The sequence below is a fragment of the Myotis yumanensis genome, unplaced genomic scaffold (genome assembly GCF_028538775.1).
Source record: "Myotis yumanensis isolate MYYU_CA2020_CCGP unplaced genomic scaffold, mMyoYum1.0.hap1 SCAF_6, whole genome shotgun sequence".
Classification (NCBI taxonomy): domain Eukaryota; kingdom Metazoa; phylum Chordata; class Mammalia; order Chiroptera; family Vespertilionidae; genus Myotis; species Myotis yumanensis.
The window spans coordinates 25,642,015-25,667,994 of NW_027223757.1; the positions used below are offsets into that span (position 1 = coordinate 25,642,015).

At 41.6% G+C, this 25,980-nt stretch overlaps 1 protein-coding gene across 2 annotated transcripts in view; it reads right to left on the reverse strand.

Moving 5' to 3' along the window:
• The window catches only part of NHSL1 (NHS like 1), a 119,757-nt gene extending 94,322 nt beyond the window's left edge, over positions 1-25,435 (reverse strand). For both annotated transcript variants that reach the window (XM_070417772.1, XM_070417771.1), the window contains exon 1: positions 24,506-25,435. In XM_070417772.1, coding sequence (XP_070273873.1) covers positions 24,506-24,707 — 202 coding nt within the window. In that variant the 5' untranslated portion in view covers positions 24,708-25,435. The remainder of the gene's footprint in view (positions 1-24,505) is intronic.
• Positions 25,436-25,980: the final 545 nt, after the last annotated feature.

Below are 25,980 nucleotides of genomic sequence, written 5' to 3' on the forward strand. Positions count from 1 at the left end.
TGTGAATTTTTAACTCTACTGCAGCCACAATCAGATCATGACATTTCTCCCCTCCACTGGAAAGCTACATTCACTCTGGTGAGTTAAGAGCTTTAATGTTTAAAGTTCTCATTTAAAAAAACAGCCTGCTAGCATCAGAGTCTACATCACTTTACTTATAAACGCTTTAACAAGGTTAAAAGGCAAGAGAAGGATTTTTTTTCCAGCTCTGAAGAGAAACGGTCTCCTAATGTGGCCTTGGGAGCACCCTGCTTGAAGGGCAGCTGACAGTGAGTGGCCCGCAGCCTCTGGAGTCCCCTGGTCACAGGAAGTGGCCATTGTTCCCAGGGCCCATTGCTGTGTGCAGGTCTTCCTTTTGACTCCACAGGATGCAGGAAACTGACTCATAGAAACCATCTATCTGTCTGTCTGTGTCCTGGGGTGCTGGCTGCAGCCCTTGCTATATACTACGGATGCTCTATGGCTTTGGATTTGCACAGAAGGTGCAGCATATCCTCGCTGGGTATCTGCTCCTCACCTCCCAGTATCCCCAGCAGCACCTGGTTAATGTTTCCTACCATGAGGAAGTCATTGTCTTTGTTGGTATGATGGTAAAGAAATAGCAGAGACCCCAAGAAGAGCTCACTGGGATGAAAAAAATCCTGCATGTGGAATGACAAACAGTGATATTAGCTCTTAGAACAGAGCTGGAAGGAAGCTTATAGCTCTTCTCACTTGGTAGACTGGTTCAGCGATGAGGCGATTTGCCCAACTAACCAGTGGCTACATCAAGATCAAAGCCAAATCACCTGACTTGGCTTTTTCCATCTCACCATGAGACCCTCCCACGGATGGCTGGACTCATATCTTGTCCTTGCCTGTCTTCTATGCAATGTAGGAATTATGAAGGTACTCCTGGAAGTATTCTTATGGGTTAGATATAACTTTTGAAATTGCACACAGAGAGAAACTCTACAATTTGGATAGTTAAGAATTATGAACACAGGTTAGTAGACAGGGTTTGGGTGGTTATATGCTCCTAATAGCACTCTATGAATACTCAAAATTAAACCTTTTAATATTGACAACTTTCTTGCTGGAAGAACACCGAGTTGGAAAGTAAAGAGAATGTGATTGCAGCTGCATCTGTAGCTTTATCTAGCTGGTCTCTATAAGCCAGTGATGGCGAACCTTTTGAGCTCAGCATGTCAGCATTTTGAAAAACCCTAACTTAACTCTGGTGCCGTGTCACATATAGAAATTTTTTGATATTTGCAACCATAGTAAAACAAAGATTTATATTTTTGATATTTATTTTATATATTTAAATGCCATTTAACAAAGAAAAATCAACCAAAAAAATGAGTTCACATGTCACCTCTGACACGTGTGTCATAGGTTCGCCATCACTGCTATAAGCAGTTCATGACCTATAAATGTGGGGGCTAAATTAACTCTAAGATTCTATCCTTCAAGCCAACTCCATTAATTTTTTGCTTTGACACATATAGGCATTTATATTAATACTAGTGGCCCATTGCACGAAGATTTGTGCAATAGTCCTTCCTTCCCCTGGCTGCCAGCACCGGTTTTCCTCTGGCACCTGGGACCCAGGCCTTTGGTCCGGCCGCAGCAGCAAGGCTTGGCTTCTCAGCTCCGGCTGCTCCCAGCCCCTCCTTTTTTTTTTTTCCAGCTCGAGTGGGGCCAGGGCTGGCTGGAAGCCTGGGTCACCCTTGGCTACCCAGGCCCCCAGCCCCTCCTTGAACAGAGCTCAGGGCAGGCTGGAAGCCAGGGTCGCCCCTGGTGACCCAGGCCCCCAACCACTCCTTGAGCGGAGCCTAGGCCCTCAGCCCCTCCTTGAGCGGAGCCCAGGGCAGGCTCGAAGCATGGGTTGCCCCCAGGGACCCAGGGCCCCAGCCACTCCTTGAGCGGAGTCCAGGGCCAGCGGGAAGCTTGGCTTCCTCCGTTGCCAGGAGCAACCCAAGCCTCCTGCTTGCTCCAGCTCCATGGCCACGGCCATCTTCAGTCATTGCTCCGTGCCTGCATATGCAAATTAACCACCATCTTTGTTGGGTTAATTTGCATAGTTGCTCTGATTGGCTGGTGGGTGTAGCGGAGTGGCGGAGTGACCGTGACGGTTAATTTGCATGTTTCTCTTTTATTAGTGTAGATAATATATATGCATTTTGTTAGTTGTATTATCTCAAGGAAAAAGAAAATTCTTGCCTTCTCATGGTTTAGTGCAAGAGGTAGGTGGGTGAATAAACAACTATACAATACAATACACAACATTAATAATGATCAACAAAGCTTCTTGTCTATTACCATCTAACTAAGCTGCTCTTCCTAGCCAGGGAAAACATCCATAATTTAATGTAATAGGTTGAATGGTGTCCCCCAAAATTTCTGTCTACCCAGAACCTCAGGATGTGATCTTACTTGGCAATAGGGTCCTTGCAAATGCACTTAAGAATCAAGATGAGATGGTACTGGATTAGGATAGTGGTAAGGAAAATATGAGTGTCTTATACGAGACAGAAAAGGACCCACAGAGACAAAGAGAAGGCCGTGTGAAGATGGAAGCAAAGATTGTACTTATGAGGCCACAAGGCAAGGAACACCTGGAGCCACCAGCAGTGAGAAGAGGCCGGGAAGGATTCTCCCCTAGAGCCTTGGCAGCGAGTGTGGCCCTGCTGACACCTTGATTTCAGACTTCTGGCCTCCTGAGAGAATGCGTTTCTGTTGGTTTAAGCCACCCATTTGTGATTTGTGACAGGAGCCCCAGGAAACTAATCCATTTAGCAAGGTAACAATTATAGGAGAGGGGCATGATTTTTATTTCTTTTTAAAACAACTTCAATTCATGGTTACATGGGCTTAAAAACCTGTTTTTCCCATACCGCTGAACTTACTGTGTCTATATTTTCAATGGAAAAAATAATCTTCCTATAACACTCATAATCAGCACAAATACCATCTTCTTTTACATTAGTGAAATTATAGGTTTCCCCCTCTGAAAATTTCACAGCATTAAACTCAAGCAATGGCAATAGAATAGGCTTTTACTAACATCAAATGTTAAGAGTACCATTTTTTTAAAATCCCTCATTTTCACTATCAAACAAGTGTGAATATGTTTGAAAAAATAAAACATGAAAAGGCACGCTATAATAATTTTTTTTCAAACTAGGAAGAAAAAGAATTTATCCATTCAAATTATTATTATCTGCCACTGCTGATCATTACTACTGAGTTTGAAAAGTAAATACCTAGGAAGCTGGGGAGTGGGCCCAGGATGATGAACGCTTGCAGAATTTACAGCCCTATGGGCAAGACAAAGGCCTTGTCTTTGCCAACCATGACCTTAGAGCAGCAACCACTTTTCTCCCTTGTAGGATTACAACATCCAGCATCATGTTAAAATTTAACATTATTATCTCAGCCAGAGGGAGTGGTAGCCACACAACCAACCAAAATATTTTAGATACTTATTGTCCTCCAAACCACTGCGGTATTATGAAATTTATGTGCTGAAATTTTTTTTGTTTCAATAAAATACTGGGAATATGGGTAAATTAGAAATTAATTTGCACAATGCATAGAACTGGTGAGTCTAAAGGGCTCAAAAGTCTACTTTGTTCCTGGCAAAACACAAAACACAAAAACACAAAAACACAAAACACAAAAACACAAGAAAAATAGGCAAACCATACTTTCTCCCTGTGCATCCGACTCTTCACAAAAGTCGGGCAAAGATGGAAAGAACCTTCTCCATACCCAGACAAGAATATGTTTCACATTAACTAGAAAAGGATTCCACACCAGGCAAGGCCTGCTTTCATATCTCCCTGTGTGCATCCCAGTGCTTTAAAAAGTCAGACACTAAAGACATATTCCCAATCACCACCTTCCATTTTTCCCCTACACTGCAGGAGACTGAAGATGCTGAAACCCCCGATACTTTTAACATCACAAGAGCCCTGACTGGTGTGGCTCAGTTGGCTGGGCGTAGTCCCATGTGCAAAACAAAAGGTCACAGGTTCAATCCGGTTAGGGCACATGCCCAGGTTTCAGGCTCCATCCCCAGTAGGGGGTGCAGGAGGCAGCAGATTGACATTTGTCCCTCACATCAATATTTCTCTCTCCCTTCCTCTCTAAAATCAGGAACATTTGTGTTTTTTAATACTTTAAAAAATATTTTTAAAAAGAAAGAATAAAAAACAGAAGAACCAAGTTAAGCCAGTTCTCTGTCAAAGAAGCCACTCTGTTGGCCAAGGCTAAATCTGAACATCTCACCAAAGTTTTAGAATATGCACTTCAGTTTTCTAAACTGTTCTAGAATACTTCAGTTTTTAGCAATATTCTGAATTTCTCAGAAAAGAGAATTACTGTCTAGGTTTTTCCATATATATTTTTGCTACTACAGAGAAAGACAGAAAAAAATTAGCATTACAACTTCACATTGGCTAACTGCACGTTTTCCCTGGTGACTGGTCCTGGTTCTAGTGCCCCCATCTGGACACCTGTGGGCAACATCAGTTCATCACAGGGAATCCTGGAACACAGGTCTTTGTTCTAGACACTTCCTCCTCCTGTTGTCATCTCACCCTGCATCCTGTTTAATTTTTCTGCACTCTGAACCCAAGGGCGAACTCAACCTCTTCACAGTCACTTTTCTCTTAGGAGAGGTCTGAATCTGGCTTGTTAAAGGAACAGGTTATTGTATGCTGGACACAAACCAGCTACAGAGCTCCAAGGCACCAGCAAATATTTCTCTGGGGTTCTCCAATAGCTTCTGGCCTAAGGTTTCTTCATTCATGTCACTATATGTCCTCCCAGAATCAAAGGAGTTCTGCATTAATTAGCCATTTTAAAATATGCGCTCCTGAGCCCATTCTTAAGCCCATTTCCTCCCCACCCCCACTTCCTTCACATCCAAGTCTGGATTTCTTGACATCACAACCAAGAAAGCAGCCCTCATTTGACCCCTTACCATGAAATTGTCTCTTATCACATCCAAGGCAGCCTAGTTCTCCCAATACCTAAATGAGTTTTTTTTTTTTTTTTCTTTTCAAGCACCTTTGAATTCCTCTGGTTCCACTTTCCCAGGGAATGTCAAGATGAGTTTCCAACTTGACCTGAGCTCTTAGCTTAGACAACCTCACAGACTCTTTTGCTGTCCTCTGGGCTCCAGAACTCCACCCATGTGCTTAGGACCCCAGTCCACCACATAAGCAACAGCAACCTTGCTCCACTCATCCCACCCTAATGTAGCTTCAAAAGGTAGTGCCTGTGGCTGAGAGGTTTCTTCTAGCTATAATACTCCTTTATACCTTTGTAGCAGTTAATTTTTTCTTTCCAAGTCTAACCTCTTAATCTACCTTTATACATTCTACATCTTTCCCAAAGAGTTCTAATTGCTCCATTCTCTCCCTTAAGGAAAAAAAAAAATCATGATTCTAGCTTATGTGAAAAACACAAGGTCAAGATGAATCCCAAAGTCCCCATTGAGCAATAAAGGCCCTTCTGGGCTTGGACTCAGTTCTTTTCCCAACATTTTCCGGCCAAATCTCCCATTAAGTGGCCTTAGGAGGCTCTGCGCCACATTCCATGTGGTCTTACACCTCCACTGTCCTTGCTCAAGCATCATTCCCTTTGTCTGGAATGCAGGCCCCACCCCACTTTTTACTTCTCTTAAGCCTCCTCTGACCACTCCTCTCCCTCAGCAGAATCAATCCCTCCTTGCGCTATGTCACCATGGTTCTTTTTTTTTTTTTTTAAATCTTCACCTGAGGATATTTTTTCCATTAAATTTTTTAAAGAGAATGCAGGGGAAGAAGGAGAAGCGGGGAAATTTTTTAAAGAGAATGCAGGGGAAGAAGGAGAAGCGGGGGGGAGAGAGAGATAAATATCGATTGGTTGCCTCCCGTTTGTACCCCAACCAAGGCCAGAGATTGAGCCTGCAACCAAGGTATGTGCCCTTGATTGGGAATCGAACCTACAACCCTTAGGTCGGTGGGCCAATACTCTAACCACTGCGCCAAATAGGCCGGGGCACCATGGTTCTTTATTTATGCAGCTATCATAGTGTCACAATTCCGTCTGCCCGCCTAAAATGAGAGTTCCACAAAGTAGGAACTTGCTCATTCACACTTAACCTCCAATGCCCTGTGGGGTGCCTGGAACATAATATATGATCATTGTTCTCAGCATAAGCCAGAATTATTATCACTTTAATATTTAATCCAATAGCAAAAAATTAGAAGAACATATATAAAATCTAGATGAAGATATCTATCTAATAGCATAATGATTCCTGGGAAGAGTCATAAAAATATTTAACATATTCCTTAAAATTAAATAGATACTACTTTTTCCTACATAAAACTGTACCTATTGAAACTCATTACTGAATAATAGTTACTGATCATTAAAAGTTAAACTTATGATGGAATATTTATAAATCATAATTTCTTTAGAGATTAATAATCTATCACAATATATAAATATCAAATCATTATGTTGTTATATGTCAATTATTTCTCAATAAAAATACATTATTTAAAAAATCCATAGTCTAAAGAGGCCTTATTTTCAAACCCATACACACAGATATCATTCTCTCTTAAGGCAAGTTCGCTACAGCAAACTCAGAAAGCAGTTTTCCTGCTCTCATTCAGCCTAAATTAAATGTTTGAAGGATGATGGACATGGAGAAGAAAAAAGAATTTTTCTGGAAATATCATGTAAGAATGTTGAAGTCAGTGTGTCCAGCTGGAGGGAGGATACAAATAATGTCATAATAATGGTCCCCAATCCCCTTTAGTGGCCTTATAAAACCACTAGAGCAGGGGTGGGCAAACTTTTTGACTCGAGGGCCACAATGGGTTCTTAAACTGGACCGGAGGGCTGGAACAAAAGCATGGATGGAGTGTTTGTGGGAACTAATATAAATTCAAAGTAAACATCATTACATAAAAGGGTACGGTCTTTTTTTTTTTTTTTTTAGTTTTATTCATTTCAAACGGGCCGGATCCGTAGTTTGCCCACGGCTGCACTAGAGTCTAATTTAATTCTCTTAAAGCTCTGCCATTTTCTGTAGACCTAATAAATATGTGCTATATTTTGGAGAGTCCAAGTTAAAGCACATAAAAATAACCTCATTTTGATTACTATTTTAACAACATTGGGTGTTCTAATTCTTGGAATGATAAATACGTACACTCATTTAGGTCTTGTATAATTTTCTTTTGTAATGTCTTGTAGTTGTCACATTGTTCATTAAATTTACTCCTAAGTATTTCTGCGTGTGAATGGAGTCACTCTCCAAATTTCATTTTCTAATTATCTGGTGTTAGTATAGAGAAATACAATTGATTTTTTAATGCTTGTCTTATATCTTGCACCCCTGCAATATTCACTTATTAGTCTAGTAGCTTTTGGGGGGATTACCTAAAGTTTTCAAAATACACCACTGTGGTCAGTGAATAAAGAAAGTTTTACATCTTAAAAAAACAAAACCCTTTTATCCTTTTATGCTATGTATTTCATCACTGTGCTCCTTGAGGAATCGACTCCTAAAATACCATATTAATGACAATCCCTCCCCAACAAAAAACAACTAACCTAAAATAAAGAGGCTATTTGCATCATTTTTTCCTAAACATCTGAGTACTCTAAGGAAGTTAAAACAATAACCAACCTTCAACTATGGAAACAGGTGCAACTCTCCTGCCCACACAATCCCCATCCTAATCATTCTAAAGAGAAATCAGCCTACAGATCAGAATTATTCAAGATCACGAGGCAGCCAACCAGGAGCAACACAAGTTCTGCCACCCTTACGTGTTAATAAAACATCAGCTCATAACCAGAGAGAGTAACTGAACTATAATTACTGTGAATCATCGAGCAAAAACATAAAAGTTAAAAGGAAGACATACAGTAAGTGCCCAGCCTCCGGATAACTTTTTATTATTCTGATACTTAACTTAAAATTTATAAATTTAAAATATTTCATTTTTAAGCCAACTATATATTTGAAAAACCCAAAGCTCTGTAAAGACCTGGAGGATTTCCATAAAAAGGTAGTTTATTTCTGAAATCACCACATTCTCCAACTTCTGACCCACTTAAGCCTTGGCGACAACGGTGAAAGGAAGGAGCTAATCATTTCCCTTTCAACTGCCAAGTCTTCTCTCTGAGCAGCCAGGCAGCTTGAAACTTCCCAGGAATAGCGAGTTATTTCAGAACCCATAGGATTTACAACAATAATGGTTTGAGGAAACCACAGCATTTAGGTTCATTCAGTCTTGTTCCCTGTGCTTAGCAGTTTAAAAATAAGCAAGAAAATGATTCTTCAATTTGGCAGACCAATTCCAGGGAGGCGTCCTGCCACAGTGCATGATAATCACAGAGTTACAAGGTCCACAGAGGACAGCTTTGCACAGAAACAGCTCTTTTCTGATCCTCCTCTTTGATCGCCAAACTGATCTGAGCCTTTTTATTTTTGTTTTATCTCTTCTTCTCTTCTACCTTCCTCCCCTTCCCTTTCCGCCACGCCCCCCCCCCCCGCCCCCTTAAACACACACACACACACACACACACACTCTCTTGCTTAAGACCAGTAAGTTAAGTCTAATAGAAGTCTGCAATTCTGCCGATTATAATGGCTGGCATTTTTGTTCCATTTTTATTTAATGCATCTCTGCAAATTCTGCTATTAATGATAATAATTCTACAACCTCTCAAAAGGGCAAAAAAGAAGAAAGCTACATGTCAAAAACAGTAATACTAAGTTTAAAGTTTGAGAATGCACTTATTTCTTCGGAGGCAGGTGTGCTTTTGACAGCTCTATTAAGTTATTCCACGGTCTCTAAGGATTCCAGTTCACACAAAGGAAAGGCTGCAGCCTGGGGCCCTTGGGGTTTTTGTTTGTTTTTTGGGGAGGTTTTGTTTTTTTTTTTTTCATTCAATTCTTTGAAAGCTGAATAAATTTTGCTTTTGTGAGTGGAATCAAAGTTACACCAGAGAGCCTGTTTCCAGGGTTGATGGCCCTCTTTGCCTCTGCTCTCATTGGTAAGTTGCCTGTCTTGGGCACATCTATTTAGAAAACTTCTGTGTGATACAGAGTGAATGGAAAGCTTCCCAAACCTGCTCTGAAAGGTCAGCAAAGGAATGTGTCACTTGACCTTCACAGGGCAGTCAGGAATGTCAGAATTAAAGAAACTAACAGAAAGGGACACAATCCCAATACTATTTAGGAGAGGGGAAAGGAATGCCAGGGCACAGCCTCACTGGGCCACGGTGGGTTGTGGGGTCTTAAGCAAGCTAACTGGCCTCCCTGGACGCCCGCTTCATCGGTTACAGACATCAGACAGGGCTATCTCTGAGGTGTCTTCCAGCCCCAATAAGTTAGCCTTGTTTTGTTAAGGTAACTCCACTTGGATCCCTTCACAGCGCCAATTTGGGGGCTATATGCAAATATTTACTCAAATGCTCTCAAATGGCACCAAGAGAGAAAAATATGTGGTCATTGCTTCAATAAACCCTCTGTCTAAATAACAGCTACAGTTGGTTTCTCTGATTAGGTATACACAAAATAGTCAGAATTCTCTGAAATTCTGCTTCATCTGGAAAGAAAGACATCTTTATAACTGTCATTATCTCTGAGATTTCACATCCAAAACACACAGTAAATGCTGGCATCAAAAGCTTTGGATATCAGGAGTGAGCATCTTCTATCAATTCTCTAATGTTTGGAGAATAAGAGAAAAGGTAACAGTGCTTTTTGAAATTGTTGTGCTTTTCTCTGAGCCTCAATTCTTGAATCACACAAAACAATTTTATTTTAATCTCTACTTTCAATTTATTCAAATTGCATACAAACATTTTTGCATCTCCCCTATCTGTAAATCAAAGTATTCACTGAGCAACTACTGTAGGCCTATCATACAAAATGGGAACTGTGGCATTTCAACACCGACTACTAAAAGATGATGCTAATTCTGAAAATTGGGATATGGTGGTTTATTAAGAAACTTGCAAAAAGGGCAGAGTCCAATCAGCTTTTCAGTCACGTTTTATATAATTCCCATTTGTGTTAATGAGGATCAAATGTCATTTAAAGTGATTGGCCAACAATATTTAGTGGAGTAGAGCTGGTTTCAGATAATGTTAATTATTCAGAGAAACATGTCTTGTCTTCACAATTTTTTTACTTTTCTATAAGCAGATAATGTGAAGAAAGATACGAAATTGAAGATACGAGGAGATTTCACCCATAGGAAAAACAAGAAAATATATGTGGTGTCCAAACATCAGATAGAGAGAAGAGAAGGGAGGGAGAGGAGAGAGAATGAGAACTTAACAAGTTATTAGAGAAAGTGAATAATGGTGAAACAAAGCTTAAAAGCTACACTTGCTTATTAAGTGAAACAACGCAGTAATCCTACTTGAAAACTCAGTGTTATAGAAGTGTTTAAAAGTTAACGTTTACAAAAAGAACTGGGATGCCCAAATATAGTCACAATTCCACACATTAATACAAACATGTCCTTCATTCAACTGTACTAAAAAGAGAAGCCAAGAGAGGATAGACATGTAAAAAAACATACTTACGCACAGCACAGTAACATCCCGTTTATCGAGAGATCACTTTTCTGACAAGCTCACCCACTCAAAATACAGTCAAAAGGTCAAAATGACTAGATAGCATGTCACAGGGCTGTGGCTCAGGTCAACACTGCTGTAATAAAGTGGATTGCCCAGAGCCTCCACACAAGGTAACAAACTAGAAACACCAAACCAGAGAGTGGTGGGGACAAGAGGCAGGCATGGCTGCACGGTGGGGAAAGAGAAAGCTCTGCCTACAGCACACGTGGAGTAAGAGACATGCAGTGGAGACCCACTTTACACCACAGCAAAGATCCTTGCGGACCCCCAGAGCCACCAGGGCATCACCAGGTTATTACAAGGTTCACCACTATTCATGGTGACACCAAGGCATCAGAAGCAGGTTTGATTGTGCTCTGTGGATTGAGCAGAGATGTTGCCCCACATCACACTGAGAGTGTGGGACTAAGTCACAAAAAGTAGATTCAAGTCCAGTCTGTGGCATTACCATCCATATGGCTGTAGGCAAGTCACTTCATCTTTCAGAGACTGCTTTCTCACCACAAAAAGGGCCACGCCACCTGCCCTGCCCATTTCACAGGACTGTCACAGCAATGAAATGAGACCAACCAGGTGTGACTGCGGAGCACACCAAGACCTGCAATCAAGACTCTATATGCAGAGTACACTTTAGAAAAAAATTTTTATTTTAAAAAATATATTTTGAAAATGTTTTAAATTCTGAAAAATGAATGAGGCAAACTTCTGTTATAAGGAAACTAGAGGCCCAGTGAACAGATTCGTGCACCTGTGGGGTCCCTTGGCCTGGCCTGCTGGGATTGGGATGAAATCGGCATTCTGACATCCCCCGAAGGGTCCTGGAGTGTGAGAGGGCACTCTGCAAAGTTGCTGTCGCTTGCCAGCTCCTGCATTGAGCATCTTCCCCCTGGTGATGCTACCGGCTGGTCAGCTGGTCGCTTAGGCTTTTATATATATAGATGCAAATAAATAAAAGGTATATTCTTCTAACATTTTATATAAGCTAACATGTAGTCCATATGATCGAAATTTAGAAACATATCTCTAACTAATCATCACTTTTTTATAACAGCTTTGTTTCAAAGAAAGTGCAACTTTTCTCCCAGTTCAGACAGGCTCTCTGATTTAGAGAGGCCACGATCCAACAATTTGAAGGTACAGTTAAATGGAATGAACTTTTCAAGGAATTTTCCCCCATGGGGAATGGACAATAGGTCAGTAGGCAGAATGACAGAGGCATCTCTAGAAGAAGGCAGAAATTCGACAGGCATTGCTATTCATGAGCTTTCCCTCGGGTGGGTGAGCAGGTGCAAGCAGTACTCCGAGTGCATTAGCAAGGCTCCGTGCCACTGTGCTCCAGCAGGGACATGGTGCGTGCTGGGACTCCTCCGTCCTGCCTGCCAATTTCCCAGCATTTCCCTTTGTTCATCGACACGGTCCTGGGCTCGGAGCGCAAAGGGAGACCTAGATATGGACTGACGTAGTGCATGCATGCTCAGGAGCTTGCTGTCCTTAGTCAGTTCTCAGACCAGACGAGTTTCTGAGATGCACCCCTGATCCGCACTGCATCCTCAAGATACCACTTCTAGTGTGTGGGGCCCTTCCACAACATAGATGTGACAGTGGACTATCCAAAGAAACACCATCAGTCTGTGACTTGTAGACACTGTGCAGGAGCCATACGGACTCCGCACAGTAAAACCCTACAAAAGAAGTGAGGTCCATAGAAAGCAGCACTTGCCAAGTGAAGGCAGTGACCTAACTTTCGTAGGTCAGGACTGACATTTTTCTGTCTAATAATGTAAGACAATAAAACAGGAGAGAAAATTGCAAGTATCACACGTGGACATGTGGTAAAGGTAAGCATTTTCACAAAGCTTTTGTTTCGTTTTATATGCAGCAGGTCCTTGGAAACCTCGTTTCATTCAGTCTCATTGCGTGATAAAGGGGATGAGAAAAGATAAAAATCAATTCTGGGTCAGGATGACTGTGCGAAGTTTGCATGTTCTCCCAGGTTCTCCCCATGTCTGTGTGGGTTTTCTCCAGTCTCCAGTCTCTTCCCACATCCCAGCGCTATCACAGGAGGTGAACTGGAGTGTGTACATTACCCCAGTCTAAGTGAGTGGGTGTGGGTGCAAGTGCGCCCTCTGATGGAAGGGCATTCTGACCAGTGTGGGTGCCCACCATGCTCCCTGAACTGCCAGACTGGCCACCATGACCCTGACTGGGAATCAGTGGGTTGGAAAATTATTCTCTTCCTTGCTTTTACCCATATTTCTTAAATGTATGTAGTGCTCACATTTATTTCAATGTTTAATATTAGAAGAGTTTTGGGTCTTTATTTAGAAGTTTGGTGATGTATTTTTGTGACCAGAAATGTTGCCGTTGCTACTTAACTCTTCTTTATATTAATTAGCCTATTACAATTGGTTTCCTTACATGTTGTTTCATTTAGTGTCGCAGTTTCCAAGAATCTATCAACAACATTAAATGAGGACTTACTGTATATGCATATGTGTGTATATGTATAAGTGTGTGTGTGTGTGTGTGTATGTGTTGTGTGTGTGTGTATATGCAATGGGTGGCTAGGAACAAATGTAATATATGATTACTCTGGACACAGGCACACTTTCCAAAGTCACTGACTTAAACCAAATACAATTAAACTTCTTGGACACTGTAAACCCCCATTCACACCACAGATCCACTCTAAAAGATTCTTTCTCCCATTCCAAAGAAGCATTTGTTGTAGAGAAACCTCAATTTTCTTAGAAACTAGAGGAAAATTTACTAATTCCATTTTTGTTCAAATCTTTATTAGAGTGAAACATAACCTTCAAAAGTCAGTTACATAACTTTCCTCTGGTTACAATGACATAAGAACAGGGGTAACTGGATCAACTAACACCTGTCCCAAAGTGTAGGCTGTAAACCAAGGTCTGATGATCCAAAGGAATGTTGCCCAAGAGGAAGCCCAACCTCTCTAGCTTCATGAAGCATCAGCTGTACACAAGAACCACCCACATGCAACAAGGTGTCTCAAAGATTGCTCATAAAGCAAACCGAACTGGGATCCTTAGAACACAATCACATGCAGGCATTCAGACCTAAGGACAAAAAAAAAACTGAACCTGGAAAGCTAGCAAGGAAAACAAGCACTTGAACGATCTTGTTATAGTAGAAATAGAGTGTGTTGATTAACTCTGCAACAAAACTACTTTTTTTAATCCTCACCCGAGGATGGTTTTTAATTAATTTTACAGAGAGGAAGGGAGAGAGAGAGAGGGCAGTGGGAGGGGCAGAGAAAGAGAGAGAGAGATCGTCCAACCGGTGACCGAACCCGCAGCCTTTTGGTGTATGGGACAATGCTTCAACAAACTGAGCCACACCGGCCAGCGCTGCAATAAAACTACTTTAAAGTAAAAATCAAACTTCTTTTTCCAGGAAGTCAAAGCACTTTTTTACGAAAAAAAATATGTAAATAAATAACTACCCGTCAGGATGACCGCAGCAGCCACGCCAAGCACTAGCCACAACCACCCACGAAGGAAAGCTCACAAGCTGTCTTTTGTATGCTTTGTAAAAGAATCCCAAACCAATCCAGACTGAAGCAATACACACCTGTTCAGGTAAGAACTCTGGTTTATCTCCAAATGTAATCCAGAAACACCAGATACCCAGTTTCTACCTGAGCTGCGGCGTTTAGAATTACAAAGTGAAAGAGAACCTTTGGGAATAGAAGAGAGGGAACTGCACCAACAATCAAATAAATTTATTCTCACTTTCTCTTTTAAAGTTTACTCAAAAGACAAAAACCAAGTGATACAGTTTATTGAAATCTCAGCTGCTTGTGGCTTTCACTTACAAATGGGCTTTTCTTGGAGAAAGATAAATATATATGGGACCCAAATCTGACAATTTATATGTACCACTAACATTATTTTAACCAGTTAATAAATTAGTTTTTATCCTTGTCCCTTGCCTTTTCCAACCATGTATGGACACTTTATTTACCTATGTCTTAAAAAAACAAACAGACCTAATTTATTACAAGTGCACAATTAGTTGTGCAAGCAGCATATGCAGACTCCCAGGAGACTGCCATCGCTTTATTGATGTAGGGGACAGGATCAGAAAACGGTTAGCAAAGGGAAGGCCGAGTGGAGATGCATGGTTTCTTCTCCCCTCGGAGCATATCCCCTCCTCTGCCTCCAGTCAACTGCCACCTCCTTCCATTATCTTCCATTCATTACTGCCTTTAGCGCAGCCTTTTTCTAAAACAGGAGGCCATGAGAGTGGCAGGGAAGGCACTCTCCATGCCACCCCCTTAACGAGTGCCTGCCCTAGGGAAGGCTCCTGGTGCCAGGTCCCTCCAGGTCACGCCCATCCAAGCCCTCTGCACCTTGCTCAGCCAGAGGCTGCTCCTCAGGTGGCTTCCCCGAGTGCTGCTTTATAGAAAGTCTACTAAACATCAGGCGCTCTCGGAACACAAGACCCCACCACACCCACCCGGGTCCTGGGAATGAATCTAGCAAAGGGTGGCACTGGTGCGGGGAGCAACAACTGGGAGCCCCAGCTGACAACACCCCCTCCCTCCCCAGGGAGATAGTGTCAGACGATGGCTCAGCTAGACAAGCACTCACCATGCACCCTACGTGTTTAAATAGCCAAAACAGGATGCTTCCAGCACAGTGATGGGCTCTAGCAAAAACTAAGTAAATAATTGTTGGTGATTAGTCAGTCATCAAATGTCAGCCGTAAGTGACAGAGACCACCCCGTGATGCTGCGTTTGAAGGTACAGAGAAGAGGTTCTGTAAGAGCTGAGGAGGGTCAAGTGATAAGAGACCACACTGCAACCAGCTTACAGCTCCCCCAGCCTCCCACAGCACATCTCGTATATGAACAATATGTATGATGATTGTAAATCAAACCGAACTGGGATCCAATCACATTTAAGACAGTGATCACCATAAACAGCATCTTTAATTAGGAAGACTAGAAATTCAAGGTGAAGGCTACCCACATTTCAGAAAGCTAGGAAAAACATAACTACACCTTTGAAAATGACAGATGCTGTTGCTACAAGAACAAATAATTATTAAAACCTGTGGTTCCTTTTAATAAGAATAGCCTAACATGAAAATCTGTTATAAAAATTTCGTAACTGCCTTTCCTTAGGTGCCTATACAATTGCTTCACCCAGCACTTGTCTCTTCTCAGCATCGACAGCCCCGTCCAGGTTCCCGTCCCTGGAGCTCCAACCCATGCTGCAAGCCCTAACCAGAGCGGTTTTCCTTCAGCATCACCCTGACCGTGTTACACTGCAAATACTTACTTCCTCTCTGCAAAGCGCAAGACGCTGGATAAAACACAGGCTTGATATCAAAAACACTGAAGTGAGGCGAGGCATGAAGCACACACCCAAACAGTCTCAAACCAGAGCATTTGCCCTTAAACCAGGAAGTTGCTGTATCCAAGACTCTAGAATGTTCTCAGTACTTTCCATGTCATTCCTCTTCTTCTTCTTCTTAAAAACATATTTTTATTGATTTCAGAGAGGAAGGGAGAAGGAGAGATAGAAACATCAATGGTGAGAGAATCATTGATCGACTGCCTATAGCACGCCCCATACTGGGGATCAAGCCCACCTGGCATGTGCCCTGACCGGAATTTGAACCATGACCTCCTGGTTCATAGGTCGATGTTCAACCACTGAGCCACACCGGCCAGGTTCATTTCTCTTCTTGAAGCATTATACTCAATTCCCTGTCTCATCCTATCTAAGCATGCCCAGTTTTTCCTTCTCCCTGATGATCTAACCCTTCCTTGCTTATCAAACCAACTATTATTTTTATTGAATAATTATGGTATCCAGATAATATTTATTAAATGAGTTACTTCATGCAATGTGTTATTAATAGTGGCTAGCCATGGCAAGTACTCATTAAGTGTTAGTTATTTTTAGTATTTATGGGTGGGTTGACAAAATTAGACATGACTTTCAGTTTGGTATTTTAATCATTTCAGGATTTCACGTAAAAACTGAGGTAGAAACTATGTAAAGGAAGTGATAGCGTCCACCTGGGTTGCCTATTTCTACACTGAAAATGCTACAGAAGAGTGTATGCTCTACTAGGATGAAGATATCGTGACTCCACTGACTTTGATGGTAACGAGGCGGCCATCCCCACAGACAGTCCCATTAAATGCAACCAGATCCAATTTGTAGGCTGACAGAGAATCTACAGAACATATTCTCACTTATTCAATAATAAGCTGTACCTGCTACCCATATATATGATGAATAACTATTATCGCATTTTACAGAAATTAAAACTAGAGCTTAGATTTATGCGATTTGTTACAAGTCACACAGTTAGCAAGTGACAGAAGTGAAACACCCAGGTTTCCTGACCTAGTGCTCTTTGCATCACTCGATCTCTCTTTCAACTAAAATGTGTTGAACACCTACTATGTATGGGCCAGGCTTGGGAGAACATCGGTTATTGAAGCACACCAAAAAAACCTCTCTTATCTTAGAGGTGAAATTCTAGTTTGAGGAGACAGGCAGTACCAAAATAAATACATAATGTATATAGAATATTCAGTACATACTATATGTAATATAGTGCTTTGGAGAAGAATAGAAATAGGAATAGGAAGGTCAGGGTGAGGATAAGGTGTGACAGTTTTAAATAGGGTCACTGAGATGACTTCTGAGCAAAGATCTGAAAAAAGTGAGACAGGGAAGGAACCATGTGCACAGCTGGGATTCCAGTAGAGGGAAGGTCAAGTTGCTGGGCATGTTTCAAAAACCGCAAGGAGACTTAGGGGACAGTGAGGGGAAAGCAAAGGTGATGAGGTTAGGGACGCAATGGGTGATGAGGCAGATCAGGTAGGGCCTTATACGACCTGGTACTGACGTTAGTATTTAAGCTGAGAAGGAAAACCAGTGAAGGGTTTTAAGCAGTGAAGTTACACAACATGATTTATGTTGGATATTTTACAGGGTCACTGAGGCTCCTGTGTGAAGTTCAGCCTATCTTGTGGTGGGGGTGGGATGGGGAGGGGAAGAGCAAAGGTGAAAGCAGGGAAACAGGTTAAAGGTGAAAGCCAGGGAAATGGGTCAAGAAAAGGCTGCAGGAGCACCGAGCTGGCCCTCCCTATCAGGCATAGCAACATCTAGCCCATTCCTCCTCTCTGTTCACTTAGTCACCTTTACTAATGGTCAAAACAGTCAAGATCAAACATTTCTAAAAGTACTTGGGGCATGTTCAGTTTGAGTGGAGCAACAGGAAACAGCAGCCTGCCACTAAAATTATGTGCCCACAAACTCTCTTTTGATGCACTCAAAAAAGTTCAGAGTCGCAAGCACTTGTAAGGTTACATTCATCAATAGAATTGACAAAGTAAGCACACGGTGTAAATTCAGAGAGTATTGGATTGGCCCATTGGCCTGTGCAAACAGCACTATTAACAGTGTCGCAGAGGAGCGAGGTCCACCCAGTCAACAACCATTTATTGACAACTTAGCCTGGGGGATAAAAAAGACACATAAGACTTGGTCTCTGTCCTGAAAGAGGTCACAGTCCAGCTAAGGACACAGACAAATAAACAAAAAGTAGAATCCAGTGTAAGAGAAAGGCAATGACTGAGGTATGTAGAAGGTAGAGAAATAACATAGAGAAGGGAGTATCAGCTTGGCCCTTAGAGGATGGGGCTTCACAGAGCTTTAAAGAGAGTCTAGAAGGTTAAGCAGAAGTCAACAGGCAGAGGAGGGGACTGGAGCACCCTGTCATGGGGAATGAGAAAGGTAGGGGGTGAGAAATGGAAAGTTCTGGAGTTGTAACGGTCCAGCATTGGTCCATCTGTCATTTCTAGAGGTAAACAGGGCAGGGGACAGGACAGGTGGAGCAGGGTTGCGTGCTATGGCAAGTGATACGGACTCCACTCTGCAGGCAATGGGGAGCCACAGAGTGACCCCATCCTAGTATTTGTATTTTAGGAGGATTGCTCTGATTGCCTGTGGACTCAAGGATGGCTCAAAGGAGGACAAGAGTGGAGATAACAAGAAAGAGACCACTCAGAGGGCAGGTAAAGCTGCAGGGCCTGAGCTACATACAGCCCAGATGGACAAGCCTTGTGCACAACAGACCTCGAGGAGAGGAAACTGACAAGTGAAACATTTCACAGAAAATAGTGTAGTTTAAAAAACTTTAATTTGGTAGAAAATGTTAGTTAAACCAAAAACCCTTGAAATTACATGGAAATGTAACATATTTTATAACAGCTGCAAGAGACTTTACAAAAAGCAACCCTAATTAATATGCAGGGTATATTTGAATTATTTTTAAAAATAATTGTTTGAAAAGAACAATTTAAAAAATGTTTCCAAAACCCAGTAAAGACATTTCAATAGGAAAGAACACAGGTTACTCACTTCCAAAACTAAGCTCTGACAATAAGTTACTTCTTTTATCACTCTAAGACAGCAACCTTTCAACCTTCTTCAGCTCATGGCACACTCACTGATTACTAAAAGTCTGTGGCACACCAAAAAATATCTTATATTTTTTGCCGGTCTGACAAAAAATTAGTAATTTTGATTCATTCACACCAGACAGCTGTTGTTGTGTTGGCTGTTGTCAATTTTTTATTTGACAACCTCAGGGAAAAGAGGTCAGTGCCCCTGACTAAATAGCCAGGTATTGCATGTTTTAAAAATCCTTGCCGCACACCACTTGAAAATCACTGTTCTAAGATATTTCTAGTAATCTAAGTATGTCTAATTCTCTAAATAAATCCACAAACTTTTTAAAATACGTAAATAATGGGTAATACATAAAACATCATTTCAATAGAACTTCATCAATTTAATAAAAAAATGAAATCAATTTTGCAGTAAAATAAGAAAGTAAGACAACAGGGACTCCCAGCCTCAAAAGAAAAAATAATCAAAGGTGAAAAAAGGGCAGTTTCAATGAACCAGATCAAATATTAAGTGGCACTCACTGCCTGAGTCTTTCACAAATGTCAATGTCAGTAGAAAGAATGCAGGAAAACATTATGTTCACTGAAAGAGAATATTCTTCTTATCTCCTTTATCAAGACACAGATAAACTCCATTTACCTATTTTCCCCACGTACGCAGTGACCCTCAAAATAAATATTACTTACCTAGTTTTGCTCTCAAATTTGGGATGCTACCGTGATAATCCTTGCCAACATTTTTTAGATTTCTTTAATGCCATGAAGAAAGTGTTCTTAATTCCCATAATTTTGAAGAGTTTTATGATCAAAAATAAATCACGGCTATTTACACAGAAACAGGATCTTGACCTTGTTGCGTGTGGTCTTCCATGCCATTTTTCCCCATTGTAATATCTGAAGTCATTGCTAACCCAATTGTGCACATGGATCCTGTTTTCCGCAACAATTTCATTAGGGAGGACACTGGAATGAAATTACTTTAAATATAGCCAACTCCCACCTTCAACAGCTGATTATCTCATGTACGGGTTCTCCATTACCACTGATACTTAGAGTAAGGCCACTCTGGCCATTTCGGTAGTCCGTGGGAAGGGAAGGTACTGAAATCCAAATGATCCAAATTCAGTAATGTGATAAAAATACAAGTATACGACAAAGTCCAGAAGAAGAGAGTGGAATCACTGTTTAAACTGGGGCTTTGCATGTCAATTACCCGCTCTATCTGCTGACCTGCCAATACCAGAATCATCAATCACGCCTCTGCCCAAATGAACAGAGGGCTGAGAACACAACAAAACATGCTGTGCCCAAGGAGAGGATACCCCATTATTATTCCACCTCTTTTTGGTTTTATTTGACAAGAGAAGGGGAAGTGAGTGAGACAGGGGAAGCACAGAATAAATACTGTTAGTCACCAGTTTCCCTTGAAAACCTCCCACAATGTTCGTAACAAAGCAGGAGCTCATTAAACTTTGAATCAACGCTAACAGCCAGAAGACCATGCAAAACATGAAAATGCTTCAGATATTGTCTCTTTATCTAGACCTTCTCATTTAAGCCATTCATTTTTATCCTTGCTCATAAATACCCTGCATTTTCTCTTGAGTTCCCCCTTAAATGTCTTATCTGCTTCTCCATTGAAGTATGAATTCCATGACTTCAGAGCTATATCTCTTTGTGTCCCACACACAGTTCTCAGGAAAAATGCCTTCAATGCATAATACAAGAATTCTATATGAAGAGCTACATGCTCTCTCATCTACAACTTACTTCCACTTTTTTATTACACAAGCATCTAACAAACTAGCTCATGATGCACTAAATTTAATACTCAAGAGGATACAGACTCACACCCTTGATTTTAATGTCTCAGTCAAAACATCACTATATTGGCCGTGTCACACTATGAATGTAAGAACTGATCATTGCTGTTACTCAATTCATTTTTACTTCCTGAGCACAAATGTTAATGCAAGAGAGTTTTGAAACTTGCCAGGAGCTGGAACAAAAGAAAGCAGGGCAGTCTCAATGAACCAGATAAAATATTAAGTGGTGCTCACTGTTTGTGTCTTTCATAGAATGTCTCAATGAACCAGATAAAATATTAAGTGGCACTCACTGTCTTTCATAGAATGTCAACATCAGTAGAAAGAATGCAGGAAAACAGTATATTCACTGCAAGATAATATCCTTCTTATCTCTTTTATGAAGACACTGAGATAAACTCCATTTAGCTATTTTTCCAACATACACACAGTGACCCTCAAGATAAAGATTACTTATTTATCTAGTTTTGCTCTCAAATTTGGGGTGCCACCTTGACATTATTTGCCAATATTTTTTTACTTGTGATTGCCTGGCTACATCAGAATTATCTTCTAGTTACTTTTGAGGCTCAGCAAAAGTAGTGTATTCAGAAAGATGCCTCTTAGTAGCATGCTATTCTTATAAAAAGTTTCCCCAAAAAGTCTCTAGAACTGTAACTTTATCTTTAGCTTCTTGAGTACAAGTGACAACATTAAACTATAAAGCTGTAAGTTTGTGTTCTGGTAGAGATCCATAAGGGTAACAACTTAAACACTTTATTGCGATGTTTCTGATGAGCAATCCAGCATGGAGAGTCACTATAAAAAGAGCTTCTTTGGTTGTAACAAAACTTGAAAGAACTGTTTTATAAAATGATTGTGCATCTTACACAACATACTACCCACACTGACAGTAGGGATTCAATGGGCTAAAGTGCAAAACAATTATGAGCAAAGCAATGTGACCTGGACACAGTGGGCAGGGAGCAGGCAAACACTCCCGCCTTGCAGCAGCTGCTGGATGGGAGGGTGGGAGGGAGAAAGATCCCATGGCTGCGGGGGTGAGAGAGGGGAGGTGGGGGCCACAACACAGGGGAGACCAACGGCTGAAGTGAGGTTGACTTGTTAAGCTACACTGTCCTACCTCTAGCTGTCACTGCTTGTTGGTGCTGTATGTGGAAAGACACAAACAGTGAGTGCCACTTAATATTTTATCTAGTTCTTCGAGACTGCCCTGTTGTTGTTTTTTGTCCCAGCTCATAGAAACCTGTGTAAATAAAAATTAAAAAATGCTCACATAAGGTACAGGGGTTAGGGAGAAGGCTGAAAGGAAAGTGGATACAGATGCATGTGGTCTGGGCAGATAGATATATAAGAAAAAAGGGTGCTGCACAATTCCCATCAGATCAATAGGTTTTTAATGCATATTTATTTGCAACCAAATGCTAATATGGCCATTGGGCATTCTTAGCACTGACTGTCATTCCTTGCTAGAGTTTTAGCTTATTTGATTCTCCTAAGACAAAACTCCAACCTTGCATAATTTTTCTGATTTTAACTCTTTTGATCTGCAAGCATAAACAAATGTCATTTCTGTATTTCTCCAAAGGAAAGAATTACATAGAATAAAGATCAACTGTTATAACATGCCTTTGAGACCACATATCAAAGTTGGGAGTCAACTTGCTTTTATAAGACAAATGTGAAAATAGAATATAATGCCATGAATTTTTATCTCTAGATTTTTAAGGATTTCCTCCAACTTCATATGTCAAAAATGATAATATTATCCATGCCTAATTATTCCTAAGACCACATAAACTCATATGCTGCACTATGCTTCCATTTATCTTCATGAGGCTACTGTGTGCCCTATTACGTTGAGGGATAAAGAGCACAATCTTTTGTATTATTGCATAAACAAGTCCTCCCTTCCCTTTACAAGTCACCCCTGTTCTTTACAATGACTTCTTTATTTTTCACAAGTCAACTGTACAATATCTGCTTCGTTTCCCAACTAAAATGAACACATGCAAATTCTCAGTCTCTTTCCCATTCATGTTAACTTAGATAAGGCATCTATGATAGAAATTCCAAAGCCACATGCTCACATGTATACAATCTTTAGCAAAACTCTGACAGCAGTTGACTTAAAACATATATATATAAAAAACACCAAATGTTTGGCAAAGGCCAAAAGAATCAAAACTACACCCTCCCACAACCACAGCACCACTGTATCCACCCTTCTAACATGTTTGCTTCAAACATTACAACCCATCCATTTACTAAAACCACAGCTTATGCCTGATTTAGAAAAGTAAAGTTCACGGACTTACTAAACTACACAACTCCTGACATCGGGCACAAATGCCTGGTCTACGCCTGGCAGTTACACAGCATCAGAAATGAAAACCTGCATTTTTAAGCTCAAGATCATCGGACCACTGTCGACCAGCTCCTTGACCCAGTAAAAATCTGACATCTTCAAAGAGCATTAACTCGTCCCCCTTGTGCCATAGCTGAACAGACAAGAACAAATGCTTACCACACATGATCCAGGAAGAAGAGCTGTGTTTGATTCTCAGTCCATGGAATATAATTACTGTACATACATAACTTAGTTTATTCTCTCACATTTCAGCAGTTTTGTTTCCCCAAAGAAGGGACCCAGAGCAGGTCCCTGAAAGAGTCTAGAGAGTTTCTTTTGGCATGGGAAAAATGTGATCAACAGAGAAAACACAATCCCAAGGAATGTCAGGTTCCTTTGTAATAACTTAAATAGTGCTCCCCGACTGGGCTTTGCCACTGCACCGAATCGAGAAACCATTTTAGAGCCTAACAATCCAGTCTACAGCAAGCATGCTAAGAGGAAGAACTCAAATTCTAAATATAAAATAGGGGTGTGTTAAGAAATACTGAAATGTTTCCTTCTCTCCCTCCCCTCCCTCTGGGACTGGTATTTCCCCCTCACCCTAAGGGAGGCAAAACATGCTAAACCTGAAAACAGAGATCAACATTGGTCTGAAAAGGAACTTGAAAGAAATCCAAAAACTCCTTTTGGCTAAGCCCTCCGTGAGTTAATTTTCCTTGATGTCACCCAACACCTGTTCAATTCAAGCGTTCCTGTGATTCATCAGTCTTCTTTAAGAAGATGCTAGGGGGCTATCCATGATTCCCAACATTTCCTCAGGGCACTGTTTCAGAAAAGAGCTCCACGTCCTGACCTCAAAGTGTTGTAAGAGCAGAAGATTCCTCCTACGATGGTGGTTTACCATTGAACTTTTCACCACGTCACATGAGCGTGCAGATCTGATGGGGGGGCGGGGGGGGAGTGCTGAGGACTGATAACGGCTATTTTATCCTTCTCCGAGGGGCACAATCTCAACCTGAATCTAGCTGGAAGAGCCCATCTATTTTAGACATGTAAACAACTGAATGACACGGAATTCCAATACAAAAACCACCCAAAACGCCTCATGAGGCCAAAGATCGTGAAGGGACATCAGTGCTAGAAACAAAGAATTCTACATGGCACACTTCAAAAAATGTTTAAATTAACAAAGAATCAAGTCACCTTTCCTGGGCTGGGCTCTGTATATCCAGTTCTCATCATCCGCCTCCACCTGCTGCCCACACACGGAGAGCTCCCCGTCACTGCGAAACAGCCTCTTTGTCTGCCTGGACAGGGAGGAGAAATTTATCCAACTCACAGCACGTGAGAGAGAGCCTGGATTTGACTTGAGTCTGAAGGAACCTGAAGAGCCTTCCTTTTTCATCTTCTTTCACATCAAAATCCACTCTAGACAAAGGACAGCCCAGCAGACAAAAAGCTTCTTTTTAAAAAATTGGCTCAGGTCCTTTCCATGAGCCTGCTCCTTCCCACTTATTCAGACAACGGTGAGAGTCAGGCACGGACGGCTTTATGCAAAAAGATTGTGTCTCTGTCACTCAATGACAAAGAAAAGGAAAATGAAGGGTTAAAAAACAATTTTTTTTTTTTTTTTTTACTCCAGCCACATTGTGCTACTTGGTTTCTAGATCAGTGACGGCCACACACCACAATAAAATTAAAATAAATTAAAAGTAAAAAATTTAAAAATCAAGCAGGGTGTTCATTTCAGGAACACTTGTCAGGACTTTGGGGAGAACAGAACCAAAGCACTCCGACTCTCTGCGGTGCACCTGGCATCCCAACCTGTAATCCTACTCCTCTCCCAGGCATCTTTCCTCGCAAGGGCAGAAAGCCAGCCGCCTGTGAACTCCTGGGCTGGAGACAGAGATTCAGCGTCAACCCAGGCGCCCGGCTTAGAGTTCACCCGCGCAGGTGACTTGGGAGAAGTCGAGTTCGGCTCACTTGTCGCAGCGCAGCGTGCAGAGTCCTAAGCCGCCCACTCGCCCTCTTTCCCAGCCGGGAGCCGCTCAGGATCCACAGGACTCCACAAACAATAAAACGGGCTGCGTGGCTGGTGCTTGGATTACAGAGTAGGCACTCCTGTGAAAGGCGATAGGCTTTCCCTACACTGAAGGCACCTCATTGGAGCCGGGAAACCCCGCCTCCCCACAGCCAATACTTCAGAAGCAGCTCAAACTTCTGAACTCCAGCAAAGCGAGGAAATGCAAGTCTGTGCAGAAAACAGACTTCGGGGATAAAAACACAACAACGTGCTTATTATCAGACCACGCTTCTCAGGGTGGGGTTTTGAGAAGGGGTTTTAAAAGAGTATATAGTGATATACACATCCAGCCTTTCTAGGTGGATTTAGGAATGTCATTATCTAAGGAAACGTGCTTCCAAAGAGAATAAACCTGACCCAGCTATCACTTCACTCCCGCTGTCAGCAAGGTGAAATGCAGCCATTCTTGCACCTGTCATGGTCTCTCCTCTCTTCCCCGGGCTGCCAGTGTGGGGCTGAGGACCCTCTTCTGCTTGCCCGCTGGCAGCCCACACCCCCAGGGCCATTCCTCACTAGCTCTGAATGACCTTCCTCCGGGGGAGAACCATCACCTGAGAGCCATGCTAGCAGCAATTACCTGCAGGCTCCAGTCCCA